The sequence below is a fragment of the Lissotriton vulgaris genome, chromosome 4_1 (assembly GCF_964263255.1).
Source record: "Lissotriton vulgaris chromosome 4_1, aLisVul1.2, whole genome shotgun sequence".
Lineage (NCBI taxonomy): Eukaryota > Metazoa > Chordata > Amphibia > Caudata > Salamandridae > Lissotriton > Lissotriton vulgaris.
Genome location: NC_141691.1, coordinates 239,543,438 through 239,564,027, shown reverse-complemented (window position 1 = coordinate 239,564,027; position 20,590 = coordinate 239,543,438). Strand labels below are relative to the sequence as shown.

The 20,590-nt window shown below is 43.1% G+C and overlaps 1 protein-coding gene across 2 annotated transcripts in view; it reads right to left on the bottom strand.

The window, feature by feature from the left end:
* The window catches only part of RNF128 (ring finger protein 128), a 657,937-nt gene that overhangs the window by 29,513 nt on the left and 607,834 nt on the right, over positions 1-20,590 (bottom strand). For both annotated transcript variants that reach the window (XM_086918579.1, XM_086918580.1), the window contains exon 4: positions 14,815-14,897. In XM_086918579.1, coding sequence (XP_086774705.1) covers positions 14,815-14,897 — 83 coding nt within the window. The remainder of the gene's footprint in view (positions 1-14,814; positions 14,898-20,590) is intronic.

The following is a 20,590-nucleotide window of genomic DNA, read 5'->3' as shown; positions in this document are numbered from 1 at the left end:
CCCAGTCAGCTGGTTTGGTTGAAGGGTTTAATGGCACCCTTAAACTAAAACTAGCTAAGATTCAGGCTACGACTGGTCTTTCGTGGCCTGATGCTTTACCTTTAGCTTTACTATCAACAAGGGCAACCGTACACTCCCGAGTAGGGCTCAGTCCCTATGAAATAGTGTTCGGTCGCCCTGCAAATGTTTGGGGGGTCCCTAGACCGGCTGTGTTCTGTGATCTTGAGTATCCAATGTTGATCGATTATCTACATGACTTAACTGCTAAACTGAGGTTAATTCACCAACAGGTTTACGAAGCACTGCCGACGCAGACTGAGGGTCCAGGCCACCAGCTCCAGCCTGGAGACTGGGTGGTTACCAGAAATTTTTCTTGGAAGAAGAACTTGGAGCCCAGGTTCACCGGACCCTACCAGGTCCTCCTTGCCACGAGAACTGCTGTTCGTCTTGAGGGGCGGAAAAACTGGGTGCACGCCACCCATACGAAGAAAGTCCCTATTCCGTTGCCGGCAGACTCGTGGGTGAGGAGAGGCATTGCATCAACTGAAACCGAAGGATTGCCGGCGTTCGTTCCTTTCAGCGACGCACAACCTGTCGGAGAATCCTCAGTGCAGCAGGAAGACACTGTTGAACATTTGTCATCAAAAGACTCAAGACCAGAACATTCGACTGATCAGCAGGACGCTGTCTCTTCAACGGATCCTTTGTTTGACGAGCAGACACGTCCTGGGAAAACCCGATACTTTTTGCGATCTCGCACTAAAGACTAATAAAAAGATCCTGTTCTGTCCCTTGACAACTGCATTATCCCGTTTTCCACGATCAGTCTGAACACCTGTATCATTGTAATTATTTTTTGTACATATTGAAAGTTTTTTTCCTACGTATTTTTGCTTCCACAGCTGAGAGACATTGATTATAAATAAAGGCCGTAGGGCCGCGCGCGTACTTCTTTCTGGTTAGTAGGTCTTGACGCTAGGTTAAAGACCGTCGGTTCCTGGGAACTCCTGGGAATTGACTACTGCTACACAGAACGAAGTGCGTCAAGAAACGTTGCGGACGGTCATAGGGGATGGCGTTTTCAAAGCTGATGGATGTGGAAAGAGCACAGGCACAAAGATTTGAGCTGCAGCGACTTAGTCGTACGAAATGTTTTATGTTTCAGATATTTGTGTTGTTTTTGATTGTTTCTGCATTTTTTGCGGGTGGGGTGTACTATATGATGTCGTACTTCTTACCTTCTGCCATACCTACACCTATTCCTACTTCTGACTCTAAATTCACCTCTACTGTATCTCCTCATTCCTTCCATATCTTACCCGAACACGAGCAGGCTAGACGTGCAGAATTTCGCAATAATTCCTTTATTCAGCTCCTTCACCAGCACCAGTTAGTGGTTAACACTACTAATTGTTGGGTGTGTGGGTTGATGCCGCATACCACAGATAAGGGAATTCCATATTTGGTTTTACCGTATAGTTCCCAGGGTTCTGCTCGAGCATTTCAAACAATGTTCCGAAGCGCACTAGGTTTCCACCCCATTCGAGAACCACGTTCTCCCTACTCTGGCCCTGGCTCGTATCAGAAGCCTTTGTCTATAGCGATAGAGGATCTATGATCCCTCGCTTATTCCCGAAGAAGAGGTACAAGCCTATAGGGTCCTGAGTAGAGGCGAGTATAGTGTGTTCACTAGTGAAAAACAGCTTAAAAGCTCACCCCCGATATGGGTCGTACCCCACATTGGTAATTTTTGTCTCATAGGTCGTGGCCGAAGATCGAAAGCCCGACTTGGAGAGAGTGCTTGCACTGAAAATTACATATTGCCGATGGTCTCGTCCCCTGTGTTTCTGGCTGCCAAGGGTACATACTTTATCTGCCATGATCGTGCGTATGCATGGTTGCCCTTCGACTTTGTGGGCTCATGTTTTATCGCAAATTTGTTGCCTCCGACGTTTACTGTAGATGCAGATTATCACAAGACTAGAGTTGTGAGAGGCGTAATTAGCGAAGAGGACACTGCCGGTCAAGAGGCAGGAGACTTTTTCAAGGGTTTCCTCCCGTTTTGGGGGCCTATGGTTAATAGTAGGAACCTGAGACAGTTGACTCGAGTGGTGGAATCAACAGCTAATATTACTGCCAGTGCCCTTGGTAATATCACCACAGAACTTCAGGCGGATAGACTTATGACGTTACAAAACCGTATGGTTTTAGACGTGATCTTAGCAGATCGAGGTGAGGTATGCAAAGTGATCCATTCGAGCTGCTGTATTTTCATTCCAGATAACGCTCCGACTGTTTATCAAGCCATCTCAAAGTTGCATAAGATCTCTGATTCCATACACGTGGACGTAGGGGATTGGACGCTGCTTGGGTGGTTTTGGGGCCTGATGTCGACTTGGGGTTGGAAGATTCTGATGATTGTCGGAGTTGTTGTGGCGTTCCTGTTCACGTGCTGCCTTTGCGTGCAGTGTGGTCCTGCCTTATGTGGCCTCTGCGCTACAACGTGTATAAGACAGCCGCCTGTTACCAAAGAAGCTCGATTGGACAGAGCATTGTTACAGCAACATCTAGATGGTCTGATGAATATCGAGTATGATTCCGACTAGTGCTTGCCTACATGAGGGCAAAAGGAGCGTCTGAGGTTCCGTGACAATTGTAAGTGATGTTTTTGACTCGCACGAATATGGTCGAGTCTGGTATCTATGAACCGCAAATGACGAGTTTAGTGGGTGTGTGCAGTTTCGTTGTGCTAACCTAAACCGTTCGTCTGTTATATGGGTTATTCTATCTGTACCCACGGGTTCCATCTTAGATACGGCATCCATTTTGTCTCTTGCCCTCAAGTAGCCAGCGAACGGACGTTGTCCGCTTCGCGACCCTGGGACTCCCAAGATACTTGCGGAAGCCACATGTCCTTTGAAACTGTCTTTATGACGAGGGGGATGATACTGTAAGGCAGATGGCCCCGCTCGAGGCTCATCTCGCCGTGCCGGTTTATTGTCTCAGCCGTGCATCTCATTAGGCACGTCCCTTTTGATGACTGTAGCTCGCTTTTTCCGATACCTCCCTTTTTTACACCCTTTCCAATCCCCCACTGTCTCCATCTTCCTCCACCACCTATCCTTGTTCCTTTTTCGATCTGTTTTACTGCTGATTGGAATGTACTAATGGTGGGAAGATGGGTTTTTACAGTTGGGAACCGCCAAATGTTTCCGCACTTATGTTCCGGACCTTGTGTGTATCAAAGTGACCGAAACGACCCCTCTGGGGGATAACTATGGGAACCAAGCCATAAACCTTTGTGTACCATGTAAACCTATGGGTAAATCGTGTATAAAAGGAGCGATCCACAGAACCAATTTGAAGCAGTCTCCACAAGTAGCACATGTTGTACTTGCCGTGATTTCTGTGTTCCCTGCAGTAAATAAAGCTCGAATCTTTGACGCCGGAGGAAGTGTCCCGTGTCTCTGTTACTTGTACGCTGGAGCAGGTTACCCACGAAGGTTTCAGGTGTTGTTCCCTGGCACCGCTGGGTCTTAAATAACCCAGTCCTTCAACCCCCCCCCCAGCATAATACTTATGGGGGATTTGAATTGCCATCTCTGTGATAATTTAAAACCTTTCAACAGAGATTGGTCAAGATGCGCAGCAGTTAAAGGACCACATTTTGCTCATGTAACTGAGGGATGGGACTTAGAGAAATTAACAAAAAGGCACAATTTAGATCATACTATGGACCTGGCAGACCTAGGTGAAAAAGGAGACCTCAATCCAACATTTAGAGGTAGAGGTTGCCAGTCATATATTGACTTTATTCTGGTCTAACCCCTCATAAAGAGAAACATCAGTAAAATGGCCATAGATGCAAGTATCTTTAGTGACCATAACCCCTTGATCATTGTACTAAAAGGGTTTGATTTTAAAAAACCCGCAAGGAGACTAGATGTTATGGAAAAGGTAGTGGATCAGGGAAGGAGGATTAAGTGGGCAAAAATAGATGGAGATAGATTTTGCAGAAATCTAATTACAGAGGGACAAAACGCTATAAACATATGTCTCGACCCTCAAGTGGAAGGAGCACCAGTGGTTAGCGCATTTGAAGAAATTGCGCGCCACGTGGATAGGCTACTAAAGACTTCTAAAAACAGCAAAGTCCCTTCCACACCGCGTTGGTTTGACTCTATCTGCACCAAGGCGCACAAACAACTTAAACTTAGTCTCCACTCTAAACCCAGGGATAAGCTCAAAATTGCACAATACAGAATTGAATACAAAAAAGCACTAAACAGTCGAAAAAAGTCTACAAAACCAAGCTTGGGAGGATTTGAGGGAGGCAGCAGAAAGGCGAGATACCGTGGGCTTCTGGAAGGTTATTAACACCCCATGCTTCCAGGACCCAGGAGCACCTAAAATAATTAACACGATCCTACCTGAACAATGGCAGTCACACTTCCAGAGCCTCTATAATTACGCAGGACACTCACTTCAGGGCAAAGGACCAAGGTTATCTCTAAACACAAAATTGGACTTCCGCCTGGAAGAAGTGGAATTGGCAATAATGGGGCTCTGTAAGAATAAAGCACCTGGCCCTGATGGGATTCCCCCCTGACCTCTACCCGAGTAATACAGACCTATGGGCCCCACTGCTCACGAGGGTTTTGAACGAGGCAGTGGTGGCAGGACTGCCTCATTCTTGGTCAACAGCAACCATAGTCCCGATCTATAAAAAAGGGAACCGCGATGACCCTCAATGCTATCGCCCCATTTCCCTTATAGACGTGACAGCTAAAGTACTGGGCCGTGTCATTTTACATCGTCTGCAGGAATGGGAAGAGGAGCATCAGGTCCTGACAGATGTTCAATATCGCTTCAGGAAGGATAGATCTACCACCGATCAATGCCTGAACCTGTACCTCCTGACAGCAAAATACTCCATCGCTAGCAGTGGGACCATATACATGGGGTTCATGGACCTCTCCGCGGCTTTTGACCGTGTAAATAGAGAAAAACTTTGGTTGTTGCTATTAGGTCTAGGAGTGGATCAACCCCTTGTAGACGTACTGAAAACTTTACACTGGAATACGTCTGCAAGTTTCAGATACAACCAAGAGGGAAGTAGGACTGACCCCTTCTTATGCACCAGTGGAGTGAGGCAGGGCTGCATTCTAGCACCCTTCCTGTTCTCTATATATATCAACCTCCTGGAAAAAGAACTGCTTAAATTACACGTGGATTCACCCCAAATTGGCAAGCGAGCGGTGCAGGTATTACTGTATGCCGACGACGCGGTACTATTAGCCAGAACCCCATTGGGATTACAGAAGCTGAATTATGGCTTTGTCGAATTTATGATCATGTCAACAGGAGCAAAAGATAGAGGGACATTCACCTTCAAAATTGGGTCACACAAGATTGGCCGGGTTAAGATCTTTTCATATCTTGGTGTGCTGTTTGACAACCAACTGAACTTTAATCCCCTGGTGGAGAAACACTCAACAAAGCTGGCGGCGTCAACAGGGGCTATAATGGGGTACGGGAGAAGATTGGGTAGATGGGCTCCAGAGCAAATTTTGAACCTGTACAGAACAATTTGCTGTGCCAAGGTCACATACGGAGCAGAAGTATGGGGCTGTATGGACAAAAAATTACATCAGATCCAGGTAGAAGAAAACAAATTCTTTAGAAGAATTTTGAAACTACCACAGAGTATCCCGGCCTATGTCATTCACGAGGAAGTTGGAGAACCTTACATTGAAGACCGGATCAAAATTAAACCCCTCATTTCCTGGGTTAAAATCTGGACTAATCCTGAAGCCGTCCTTACAAGACAAATCATACAAGACTGTCTGAAACGTGACAAAGGGGGTCACATAGCCTGGCTAAAGTACATAAAGGACTCTCTAGAGGCAATAGGCTGTATACATTTTTTCACAGATCCAGAATCCTTAATTGGCCAGAACAAAACTATGGTTAAAAAACTTTTTTCAGACTGTTCCCTTACGACTAGGGCTGAGATGGAAAGACACAAGCCCACCGTTTTATCCTATTGCCAACTAACAGTGAAGCAAGGAATGGAACCTTATTTGAGGGTCATGCATAATGCCCAGGACCGGTACCATATGACCTGATTCAGACTAAATATGCTTCACCATTTACTTGCGGTCCCTGCGGGATTCACTCTTACAGTGGAGGCGAAGGGTACCTGCGGCTGCGACACTAGGTCTCCGCAGGATACCCTTCACTTTGTTTTGTTATGCCCCTTTTACTCTGTCCCTAGACGTAAGTTTTTAGTAGGGATCCTGAAAGAAACTACTCAGACAAGCAAAAACGGCCTTGAGATTTCTTCAGGAAGCCGCAGATGCCCACACGTTGCTTTGCATTACAAGCTTTATCTGGGTGGCATTGAGGCTAAGGAATACTAGAGAAGGAAATGATTTTAATGCTCCCTAATTACGTAAAGTAAATTCCTCTTTTCCCTATTCTAATGAAATGTGTTTTTTAGCTAAATTTTAACCTTTTTAAAATTTTTGTATTTAAACATTTGTGTGTATATTGTGTATGTGCTTTTATGGTGTCTTTAAGTGCCGAATAAAGATTTATAATTTAAATTGAATTGACTTTGAACCCAGTTTCGCTCAACTTCTTGTTCTCAATTTAATGACAGTGTGAGAACTTTTCCCCCAACCATTGATCTGCACCAGCATTCAATCCATGAAAAAGAAAATGTTCTACAGATGGCACAGATCTGAGCACCTGGTATGATTAGCATTTCTGCACCTTCACGCGACTACAATGAACACTACAAAGTCATGAATCCTCTTGCTAGCACATCAAGCGTTCTCTCCTATACATCACTCTTTGAGCACTCTGTTTTTTGGGTACCTACCCTCAATTCTTTAGATTTACAATAGTCATTCCTCTACTGAATGAACACACTGCTGTCCATGAAACCCTGCTAACTATAGACCTGTCGCTCAACTTCCTCTTTCCCCCCAAAAAACTCTCTCGAAAAGCTGGTTTCTAATGGTCTCGATGCATTATTCAATGTACAATGCATAATTAATCCTTTTCTCCATAGCTTTAGTACTCAACACTATTGAAAAAATCACCTAGCCAATGTTATCACACCTGCTCGGCGCAATATATGGTGACACTACAAGACCACTTAGTCATCATTCAATACTATTGGCCAAGCAACCAGATCCCCAGATGTGACTCGGTCAGCACAGACTCACATTTATTTCAGGCGATAAATAATACTTAATATGTAGACTTGTGGTGGGTGCTAACAAAATGATCAATATACTACATGACTGTACGAAGGCAAATCTCACCTGTTCACTTTCACTAGTTCTTTTTGAAACAATACAAACCTGACGAGCACTATTCTAGCTCAGTTTGACTCGAAGATGTGAACAATGCTGGATGGGCATCAGGTAAGCTCGTTATTATTTTACACATCAGGTCCTTTCTGTATACCTCAAAAATTGGCAACCTAGGTTTTAAGGGAGTTTACAACTAGCTCAGCAAGGTATGTGAGACCAACTAAATACTTCATCTTCCTAACAATTGCATTCCAGAAGGGATTAAGAAGTTAGACTCATTTGAACTAATTATACAGTTCATACAAGTCTGCCATGTAAATCAAACATTAGGAGGGTGGCACAAATATGAAAAATAGCACTTTGTAGATATCGAGTGAGTTACAAAGTTGAGCACCAAGCACCCGAGCCAATCTCCTCCAGTGCTTCCTGTGGTTAAATATGACCAGAGTGTAGAGTAATACTAGATCCTGAAGGTGTTTAGGTCAGCTATGCTCCAGTACCTTGAAATGGGTCCAGCATATGATCAAACACACACACATGCTAGAAGCTCACATAGGATTGTGTCCGAGTGGTGATCGAGGAACCCTGATAGACCCACCAGCGCAATGATTTACATTCATGGGTCCAAGGAGGCAGAGACAGTACCCAGTTTAGCAGCAAGGATCTAAACCACTCATGGATGGTGCCAACTAGAGGCCCAGAGGGTGTCCAAGAGCATGATATGATCAACTATGCCAAGTGCCACAGAAAGGTCCAAGACGACAAGGGCACGGATAACTCCTGCATCAGAGCGAAGAGTCATAAATTCAACTCTATCTTCCAACTAGCTATCAATTGTCATTGTATTATTCTGTACACTGCGAGGAAGTGTGATCTCATTACTGAACGCAAAAAAAAATTCATATATTTTCTCTATCTGCCGACCCGAATTTTACTGTAATTTACATTTCTTATTAACAATTTTAGTTGCACTAAAACAGTAACAATGTGGGTTTGGGGTTACCTTACTAAAAGGGTGATGGCTTTCACAAGCAGCTCTGAATTTTTCATGGCCTATTCTAATAATCATACTGTGGATACTTTTACACGATAGCAAGGCCTGCCTGACCAGAATAGTATGTTTGGCAATCATTTATTTGGTTGCATTTTTAAAACAGTAACATAATTTAACTGCAATGTTTAAATGTGTCTTGTGTTTAAATAAGTCGAGACATATTTATACATTGCCAATTTAATGGAATAATTGTGAAAAAGAGGGGGATAGATAAGTTTTATTTTTTCACGGGTGGGGCACTGCATTAAAGGTTTGAAGACCACTGGTTTAGAGCATCTGAGCTGTGTAATCAAAACACTAAAAACCTGTGCATCACATCGTGTGCCTCCCGATTGGTATTTTGCTGTTTGTCAGTGCACCCTGATATATAATCCAGCAACTAACATTATACCCACAACAAGCCAGGACTATTGGCTTTGTTAATGATTGTTAGTTGCATAAGATAAAAATGCAACAACTATGGCTTTTTTGTATATAATATTGAAAATGCTTCAGTTCTGAAATTATGAGACTGTGAAAGTACTAGAAAGAGTGTTTTTGATGTTACATCAAAGGCAGTGAGGGGTGGTACGGCTGCAGAGTGAAGTTGTTTTTTTCACCCTGAGGTCGATGGCAAAAAAGGAAAGCCCGATAGGGACCCGTCCCAGCACATGCTATCTGTCAGTGCTGAATCCTGGCAGGACCCAGCCCACTTTAAGCCAAACCGGTGTGCCAACTCCTATCACAAATTCAACCAGTACGGAGAGAAAGTGTTTACAACATAACGACGGAACATCAATTGTTGCGGTAATCAACACACAGTGCACCTCGTACTAGCGCCAGGGTAAGTGCAATCAGTCGTTCCCTTGTCCTTGTTAAAATGATGGGCACGTCTGGGGTGACACACAGTCCTGGGCAGTTTGGACTGGCATGGATCTGGCCCATGCACAAGTATGCAGGTCCTTGTGCCGAGTTCACTGGCTGGAGATCTAGGCTTCATTTACCCAGAGAGCTGGTCCCATTCCAGGACAGCTGCCATGCTTGCACAATCCCTGCAGGATCAGTAAAGCGTGCACTTTAAACGGTACCTTTTGTCCTCGGAAGTTTCCAAATTAGACCGTTAAATGTGTTGGAAATTTTCAAAGGGAGCAAATGCAACTTTGGGCAAAACAAAGCACTTATGCCACGCTCCAAATAAATGAGAAAACTATGTACTGGTTAAGGAAAGGTACAGCTTGAGTAGAGGCGGTGATAGTGCATGAAGCTTCAGTGCAAACGTTGCTCATACACACGGACCAGGTCTAGTATGGGCAGGAATGGTGCAGGCTTGCCTCGATCAATGTCATCTTAAGGATTTTGGGGGCCCTGGGCAAGACATGTTGGGGGGCCCTGTTCGGAGCAACAGTGAATTGTATTATGCATTTCCTGCTAATTTAGGCCCGAATAATCCCCAAACTATACCGAATTAAAAGTAAAACTCCCAGAAGCTGGGTCATACAAAGATGATTGATTTGAAATAGGTTTTGCCTGGGATTACAAAAATCCTTAAAATGACACTGAAGAGAGTGAGCGAGAGAGACTAAGAGGTACAGGCAGGCAGAGAAGGAGGGAATGGTTTAGATAGTAGTTTACATCCTTGAGCATCACTTCTCTTAACCTTTTCTCGCTCTCTGTCTCTCCTGCTTTTGTTACTGCCACTTCACCTAACTCTCAACCAACTAGAGTCATCTCCGTGCAACCTTACCTGGCCAAAGTCCTGGAGAAGCTGATCGACAGGCACCTAGGTAATAACCTCACCAAACCCCATCTCCTTGACACCATTCAATCTGGTTTTAGACCCAACCACAGTATTGAAACAGCCCTTATTGCTGCAACAAACGACATCCATATAATCATGGACACAGACGACACGGCAGCCCTCTGCCTTCTTAACCTTTTTGCAGCTCTCAATGTAATATCGCATCCAGTCCTCAGCCAGCAATAAACAGAATCCAAGGACCTGCACCCTGTTGGAGATGCCGCTTCCTGACTGTTCAAAACCAGTCTGTCAGCCTAGCTTCCTTAATGCTTGGATGCCAGTAATCTCATCTGTGGCATATGGCAAGTCTCATAATATAGGCCAAGAATCTTCAACACCTACATGATCCTGCTTGCCAGCTTCATCCACAACCATGGAATTGACACACTATCCTATGCTGAGACAGGAGAGATCCTATTCAACTAAACACCTTAAACCTAGACCAAGCTATCCCGCTTGCATGACAGGAGTCGCTACCTGGATGAAAACCAACTGTTTTCCCAACATGAACACTAATAAGGCATAAGTCATCATTTTCAGCTGAAGCTCCTCACCGGGGCACTCCATCTGGTGGCTGGCAGAACTCGGACCCACCCATCTAAACAAGATCAGCAGCGTGGTCATCAACGATAAACTCACCACGACTGCCCAAGCCAACACAGTCAGGGCCTCCTGCTTGCACAACCTGGACATGCTGATGAAAACCATTTAATGGCACTCCACCAGCACATACAGAACTGTCACCCAAGCCCTCACTGCAAGAAAACTGGACTACCAGAATACTCTACGGCAGAATCAACACACAACTGACCAGGTGTCTCCAAACCATAAAATACTTAGCAGCCAGGATCACACTCAACCTATCATGCCGCATGCACTTCACCATACACCTATGAGAACACCACCGCCTTCCTATACACAAGCAAGCTCTGTTCAAACTCTTCATGCATACATTTAAATCTCTACACAACACAGGCCTAGCTTACCTCAACAACTGCGCCACATTCCACAAACCCACAATACACCTCAGCTCAACCAGACTATTCACACACATCCCATGCATATGAAGAACCAGATCTGAAGGTAGGGCTTTCTGCTACATCGCTCCTTAAGCCTGGAAAACCTGTTGATACACATCAGAGCTGCTTCTTCAAATCTCAAATTTGACAAGGAGCTGAAGATATGGCTCTTTGAATAGACTTCCAACTGGTGTAGTCCTAGGCCAGGCTAGGCTTGCCTTTGCTTCAGTGCTGGGATACCCTCCCTGGTGATAGAGTTTTACAACTAGGTATAACGGAACACGCCTCTTTCTCAGACTAATTTTTCTGTCTCCCCATCGGTCTATGCTTAAGTAGAAGCCCCGATGTTGCAGATGCTACTGTAGATAGTATAATCCAAACAAGTTTAATTTCCCATTTAGTGAAATAAAGCGATCGATGTACATACGCCAACTTTTGACAGCATATATGATGGAAATCCAGAAAAAAACACTGGGGGAAGTTAACCTTCTCATTGACATGCACTGAAGTGGTAGACGTTTTTAAGCAGGAGGACACTTGAATAAAGTTTTTTTTTTGTATATGCAGAAATAACCCACCAAAAGCACGAGTGCTGGCATATGTTGATAAAGGTTTACTGATTGAAATTTCAGTTATTAGTTGAGAGGGGTGGAAGCCCCACTCAAATAATAAATACAATTTTTGAAAGGGTGAACAACAAAAAGTCCCTAAATTAACCTGTGCTTAACCCCCTGGTAGCTTAGCACAAAAGCAGTTAGACATAACTTAGAGGCAATGTTTAAAGTATTCAATCAGCACACAAAAAGTGATAAAGTGAAACACACAACACAAGAAAAATCCTAAATCAACTTAGACAAAGTACATTTTAATTTAAAAAAAATGACCTTGTAATGAACAAAATCCAGTTAGTTAAGAAATGTTGACATTTCCTAGTGAAACCTAGCACCAAAAAGAACAAGGCTCTATCCTCCGTTATCTATATTGGTGAGACCGGATCAAAGTCAAAAGTTAGGGCTGACCATGATGGACAGCGGGTGGGATACAAGGGGTGTATTTTGCCGTATCCCATCTTAAGTTCGGACTTAGAAAACATTTCTGAAAACTTTCTTGAGAAGGTAGAGTTTCAGTGGGAACACACACTACGCTATATCAGCAGACGATTCTTCGATGATGAGAAGCCACTGGATGAGACCTTGGTGGAGCCGTTGAAGGTGCGAAGAACTCAGAGGGAAAAGCTGGATTTTCAGGCCGACAAGGTTGTTAACGTCATTGGGTTGCTGGTTGCTGTGGAGCACCATGAAGATTTCTACCTTTGGACTTAGAAGTTTTTCTGGATTCCAGATTCACCCAGCGGAATGAGCCTGCAGGCTGTAGTTAACGATGGCCCCATAAGGCTAAATCGCATTATCTGGAGTTCTTGCTAAAGAGGATTTGTTGCTGAAGACAAAAACGTAGAGGGAGCTGTGGCAAAGTCTATCCCAAGGGCGATACATCTTCGTCGGATTGGCTCACAGGTCGGTCCCAGTCTCCTGCCAGTTCTTATAACAGTTTTTCCTTGAAAAATTGTCCAAGTCCCGGGTTTGGTTTTTTTGGTAGGACAAGGCTACGTAAGCATCACTTTAAGGGTAGAGTAACCTTGGCAGCTAGGACTCAACCCAGTAGGGACTTGCAACAGGCAGTACGTTTACCTTGCAGAGTCTCTGGAGCATGTTGTTTCCTGTGAGCTTGAATGGGAGGCCTGCCAGCTATGCCCTGGAGTCACTCTGCTGGTCTTGGGTACAAGGAGCAGATCCAATTTTCCTTCATAGGGCAGTCCTTCCAGCAGCAGGGTAGTAATTTAGAGTCTTCCACAGGTCCAGAAGTGATCGGTTGGGGGTCCTAGATTTATACCTGTGGGGGGACCCCTTGTCCTACCCTCACATCTGGTTTTTGAAAGCACTTTCATTCTCCTGTCTAGGCTCCAGTCAGGGTGACAAAAGGCTGGTTTCAGGTTCCTTTGAGTGTGTGTATTAGGCAATGCCCTTTGAAGCATAAGTGAGACAGGTAACAGCTGTGCCCCCAGCCATACTAGCAGGATAGCCCATACTGTTCATACCAAGTCCCCTTTGTGCCACTGTCCAGGAGAAATACACAAACCCCAATAGCAGAGCCATTCATAGTCATGTGACCGAGGACACTGGCGGAAGGCACAAATGGTTGGGACAACAAAACGCCAATTTTCTAAAAGTGGTATTTTCTGAATAGTGACTCAAAATTCGACTTTAGCATTAAAGAGGATTTAAAATTACAATTCATTTTAGACTAAACAGCATATCGCTGGGTGCTACCAATCCAAAGTTAGCACTTATTAAATGTAATATGGTAAACCTTTGCTAGTCGGTTTGAGAGATAGGGCTAACTACAGTGAAAATAGCTTTAGGAGTTTTTCACTGCCAGACATCGAAAACGTAAGTACCCATGTCCAACATTTTAAATACCTTGCACCCTGCACGAGGAGCTGTTTGTGTCCACCTTAGGGGTGATTTAGAAGTATTAAAAAAGAAGGTTTTAGGTCTGGCGACATTTTACTTTGCTAGGCTGAAATGGCAATACACAACTGCACTAGAGGCTACAATGGCAGGCCAGAGATAGGATTCAAAGTGCTACTTTAGAGTGGCATTTTGAGTGCTAAAGGAACACAAGCAGCATTTAATTTATAGGGCCGGGGTACATGTGGTACCATTTATTGGAGAGTTACAAATAAATTAAATGTGACAATTGCATGTAGGCCAATTTTACCATGTTTTAAGAACAGGGCTCAAGCACTTTAGCAGTGGCAAAGTGCACAGAGTCTGTAAGCCAACAAAAACACATTTAGCAAAATAGGATGGGTAAAAACAAAGCTTGGGGACTCACACCCAAGGGTGTCAAGATTAACAGTTCCAAATATACAACATTATTTTTTGAGGTTAACATGTTGATGGGTTATTGTGGACCATACACAATATGGCCAACATAGGAAACAAGTAGCAAACAAAGAATGTTCTATAGCCCAGCTCATGTTTCCGACAAACCACAACAGAGAAGGAAAGGCGAAATCGAGCCTTGAGCATGTTGAACAGAACAGAAGACCATGCAGGTGACTCTAAATGCTGGCTTCTCCATTACAAATAAAAGGTGTGCTCTATATCCCCTTCTGCTATGAACCTCTCTCAGAGAGAAGCAAAACCTGCAGTAAATGACCTAAAAGATTTACTGCCTTGATGGCATATGGCTGTTTTAGGCCCTGACAAAGATACACAAAAAAGCTAATGATGGCTAAAAGAGGCAGACCCAATGTCTCTTTCTTCATGTATGGAGCATTTCTTCAATGCAATATGCTCATAATGGATGGAGCCAGGGGAGTGGCTATCATTGGTGAGGGAGGCCCAATGGCACTAGAGCCCTGAGGGGCCCATTGAACCCTGATATTTGCTGCATAGGACTAGCCCAATAGCAGTTAAAGGCGCATTTTTCTCGCTTGCACCAGCCCCCACAGCATGCATCCTTGTTTAGCTATTGGATGCAAACATCAAACCTAACAGACACACTTTGAGAGATTTCCCAGCTAATATCTACACAAAAATCCAAAATAGCTTCTTTGTTTCCAAGGATACTTACTTGCACGTTAAAATACGGACTACATCATTGGGCTTGTAGTTATCGATGCACACTGCGCAGCTATCTCCATCGGGACTCGCCTCCTAGGCAGAAAAAACAGCCATAAATCATTCAGGGTAAAACTTATCAGCACAAATAAATCACATCAGGCCAAGTATTAAAATAATTCATCTGAAGCTGGCATTCATCAGACACTGCTGGACAGAGATGGAGGTCATTCCAGGGGAAAAGGCACGGAAAAGCCACTCAACAGCTAAGGTAGGGGTTGAGCTAGTCCTCCAGTTGCACCTCCTCACACTGCGCACAACACAAGATTGTGAAAAATGGAAACAATTCCAAGACCCTACATGAGAGTCCTTTTCGCCAAATATGCATGAATTTGCCAAAGCGTTTTGGGCTCTGCAGCAAGTAAAGAAACGTGCCCCTGGCCACTGTTTGGTGTTAAATTAATGAAATAAGAGGTGGATGCTGCGAGTAAGGGTGCAGGGGTGCTTCACGATGAATCAGATATAAGGATACTTTTAGTTTTTTTTTATTTTGTTCATTCAAGGTCAGAGTGCTATTATCGGGATTTGTCTTCTGACAAAGTGCGGATTATACTTTTAACATGGCAATTGATATTCACTTTTCTTTCTTTCGCACATTGGACAATTTAGAACATTACGACATGACCCACATCCTGCACCACCTCCCCTGACTCATACACCTTCCTCCTTTAACACACGCAAAAAATATAAGCAACATGCCACACCTCACAACTTTGCTTCCCCAAGTCTACCTCACAACAATGTTACACCACAAAAGCAACACAGCGCTCCAACTCCCTCTCAAACACCATCACCAACACATACACATGAAGACCCATCAAACTGTCTTCTTAGCATGCTGGATGAGGAACACGATAAAGAACAGCTACACGATTGCTATCCTAATACAGCCAATACCAGCACTAAAAACACACCTGCTAAACACCCACACAATACTGATCACTCTTCTACAAAACAAAGTCCCACTGTCACCAAAGGCCACTCTCTACACTGTCTACTAATAAATGCTCGATCCCTCTCTAAAAACAAGCATCACATCTACGACCTTCTGACTGATGCAAAACCAGACATACTATTCATAACTTAATCATGGTTGGGAGAGGAATGGCTCCAGTCCTGCACGAAGCCATTCCTCTAGGCTATCAAATAATCACCCAAAAACGTATAGCCAAAAAAGGAGGTGGTCTAGCTGTTGTATTCAGGCAAACAATACATATCACTAAAGTTAACAACATCTCCATAAAGAATTGTGAGGCTCTTCTAACAAGAAAGATGCAATCCTACACCGTCTTCCACCTGTAACTTCCTGCTCCTTTACAGACCTCCACCTAGCAAGGCACATTCCCAGACGCACTTCTAGACACAGTTTCAAACCTGATAACAATACACCCCAACCTATGCGTTCTGGGTGACCTTAACATTTGGTTTGATAAAACCAATATGTCCCATCCAAAAACAGTAATCACCAGCCTAGACGCATTGACCCTGCATCAGATTGTCCCCAATCCGACACACACAGCTGGACATATCCTAGATGTCATTTTTGCTAATACTGAACTAGTTACCTTTCAAACTATAACTCCAGTCACATGGTCGGACCACCACTTGCTTGCTTTCCAACATAAAACAACGCTAAGCGACTCACCTAAAACTACCTTACATCCATCAACCTATCGGCCGTGGAACAAACTCAATTTGGAACACTTAGAAACACAACTAACATCCAGTATAAATCTGGAAACCATAAATTCTATTCAGATTCTATATGAGTGGCTACAGGAAGCTTTTGACATCCTGATACCACTCAAAACCACACAACAGAACAAAAGAAAAAAAGCGCCTTGGAGAAACATAGAAATAAGACATAAAACAACAAATTAGAAAGCTGCAACACACCTGGCTCAAAACAAACACCAAACAAGACAGACTTCACCTACAGAAAATTAACAGATTATATAAGTCGGCTATCAAAAAAGCTAAGAAAAGGTACTAATCAGACAGAATTCAAAACGCTAAATGTGCAAATAAAGAATTCTATAAAATACTCAATGAATTTCGAAAACCAAATTGCCTAGAAGGAACTCATCCTGTTACTCAAGATTTCACAGACAAACTGGCAAATCATTACACGGACAAAGCAGACACATTGGACTTGTACTTACAACAGAAACAAAGCACCAGCACTAACCCTTGTACAAAACAACTATCCAAGAATGCTCTAATCAAACTTCTCAGTTCCTTCCAACACATCTCACACGATGAATTTATGGACCCGGTCAAAGCAAGCAGGCCTGCCGGCAGCCCTTCTGACCCCTGTCCGCCACAAACTTTCAAGACAATTCTTTTAACAAACTCTGCTGCCATTCCAGTAAGAAGAATCATCAACGATTCCTTAACTACTGGAATATTTCCAGAAGAACTAAAAAAGTCATACATACACCCTTTACTGAAGAAAACAAACTTGAACCCGCTGAACCCTGACAACTACAGACTCATTACAAATGGACCTTATCTGGGCAAACTGATAGAAAGAGCAGCGTTCGCCCAGATGTCAAAATTCATTGAAGAGAATGACACACTTTCAGATTTCCAAACAAGATTCCGTCAAGGAGGGCAGATTCAGTGCCTCTTCCTGGCCATCTGGGATGACCTAAAGAATACAGTTGACCGCAACGGGGTTGCTGCGCTACTCCTCTTGGACCTCTCAGCGCCCTTTGACACGGTTGACCATGACACTCTGAAACAAAGACTTTATGAAGCTGGCATAGAGGGAACTGCTCTAGACTGGATTGCGTCCTGCCTTCGAAACAGAACTAATGTCATCCATACCTCACCTTTCTCGTCCAAACCGTACTCCACAAAAGCAGGGGTCCCTCAAGGTTCTATCATCTCGCCCATGCTTTTCAACATCTACATGAAGTCTTTACCAGAACTGATCAATAAATTTCACCTCACGTGCTACAACTATGCAGATGACACGCAAATACTCCTTCAGCTGGAATGCCTCAAAGACATTGGAAAATCACCAATTTTCAGCTGTCTCAGCCGTGGATCAGTGGATGATTTGGAGCCATCTCAAATTGAATGCTTCAAAAACTGAAATACTCACGTGTGGCGATTGGAAAAATTACAACCCGCTTGCCGCATGGCCTGATGAACTGGGATCACTGCCTAAAGTATCAGAGGAAGTAAGAAACCTAGGAATGACCATGGACTCCAAGCTGTCAATGAATGTCAAAGTGGATAAACTAGCAAGATCAAGCTTTGCTACTATAAAACCGCTGCAACAAATTTTCCCTCCTTTGGGATTTCCACACAAGGTCCAAGCTACCATCTCCCTTTTTCTATCCAAACTCGATTACGCCAATACCCTCTACCACGGATCACCTTTAATGACACTGAAAAGACTACAACAGATTCAGAACTCGGCTGCCAGACTACTCTTGCATATCAAACCACGAGACCACATCTCCCCTGCCTTGAAAGCCCTGCATTGGTTACCGGTTGGCAGAAGATCCACGTTCAAGCTGCTTTGTATTACCCACAAAGCAATACATGGAATAGGACCACTCTTCATCAGGAATAAAATCACCAAACACATTCAACAAAAGAACTTCCGCTCTAAAGGAGCATCTTGCCTCAAAATCCCACCATACAAGAAAAAAACCATGGGTGGCACATCCTTCTCTGTTCAAGCAGCCAAACTATGGAACTCTTTACCCCCCAACATAAGATCCACCGATAACAACCACCTTATCTTCAGAAAACTGCTCAAGATCTGGCTCTCCCCAACATAAACACCATACAGAAAAATAAATTTACAGCATATCCCTCTGTATCTAAGCATTTGTTTTCAATATGGATATGTACCTATCTTTGTGTATTACTTTATAAAACATGTAAAATAATTATGTTAAGAGAATATAAAAAATTAAAAAATAATAATATTCATCAATAAATAAAAATCATCTTTGGTCTACATGTGCATACTTCCATTGTGCATCTATGTACCTTCCGTGTACTTGGAACTGTGTGCCTTACTTTTCTCCTGAAAAAGCATGTCCAATGCACTACCCTATTTCTCATCCTGTGCCTCTATCAATATACTTAAACTAAATATACTTTCTTCCTTTATGTATCTATATACTTTCAATGTACTTATGGATCTATATATTTATCACTTTCTTCTAATTTAGCATTTCCAATGCACTAGCATTTTTCCCAGCCTATACTTCGCTCTATATATATCTTCTGGCCCAACCTTCTGACTCATCTCAAACTTCTTTCTACTACTCCTTCTAATAGACTATCCTATCTCTCATCCTATACATCTATCAATATATCCTCTACATCCACTCTTTTATCCCAAACCCCATACCACTACTATGACTGCCTAAATAACCCTTTCTAGACTCTCTCCTGCTCTACCCCTCCTTGCATCATCTGACACCTCTTAACTACACAGATCCCCTAAAACAAACCTTTCTAAACTCTCCCTCTGACTCCTTCCCTCCAAAACGCCTTTTTACTCATCCAAAAGCCTCTTTCTACTGCTAAGACCTTAAAAAATAAAAAAATAAACAAATAAAATCCTTCACTCTTTTATCCCTCCACTATCCTTTTCAATCAAAATTAACAGACTAACATGTTCATTTCTCAAATTCCATATTCAACTATACTAATATATTCAACACTAATCTTTTATGGGTTCCTGAGTGGCGTGCTACTCGCCAGAAAAGCGCTTCAACACCCATCAGGGGGTAACAAGTGCTATATGAATGCAAATCTTTCTTCCCCTTTTATTTATCCGCTATCCTTCTCACTCCAAGTAACAGACTAATATCCACCACTGAAATTATCTCATATTTCACCATATTAATTCACCACTAATCCTTTATACAGACCCTCCAGGATATCACGATTTCGCGATTTGCAAAAAAATCGCGAAATCGGCAGTTTTGTAATGCGATATTTACAAAACTGCACGCGAAATTAAGCCTTTCTATTGGCTCCGTGGCTCTCATCACCACGGAGCCAATAGAAAGGGTCAGGGAGTCCGGTCAAAGGGTCTCCCGTGTGCATTACCCCCCTCACCTGTGTGCCGCCTCCTCACTCACCTGCTCCTGTCACCGGCTGCTGCTCCTGACCTGCTGCTCCTGCCTCCCCCTCCCAGGATTTCGCATTGCGGCTGTGCTGTGTGCTAATATGTGAAAAGTAACAATCCCAGGCATACACTGAGGAAAGTACACAATAGATACAACAAACAAACTAGTTCAGTTAGAAAAATTATTAATTTTTAATTATATAAAATAAGGGAATAAAAAGTAAGTGCATTAATCACAATTGATAAAAATGATGATACATATGTATTCATAAAATGAATTAAAAAGAGGTCAGATGGCATCCAGTCGACGCGTTTCGACATATACAATATGCCTTCCTCAGGACTTTAACCATCAAAAGTTCTGTAAAACATAATCGTAGCATAATATTACTATTTTTGGATTCCTATCGTGACATAATTACAACTGAACTAGCTAACAGTTTGCTACTACATTCTATTGGTAAAAGTATAATCTTCATTCCAAATTCGTGGTGTACCGCTTTGATTAAACAACTTAACAGCTAAATAAGCTATGCAAAGACGTTGGTCTCGAAAACAACAAGTGACTTAATTAGAGGGTGTAGTATAAATTTGAAAAACAAGGCATGGTGTCAATTTTGTTCAC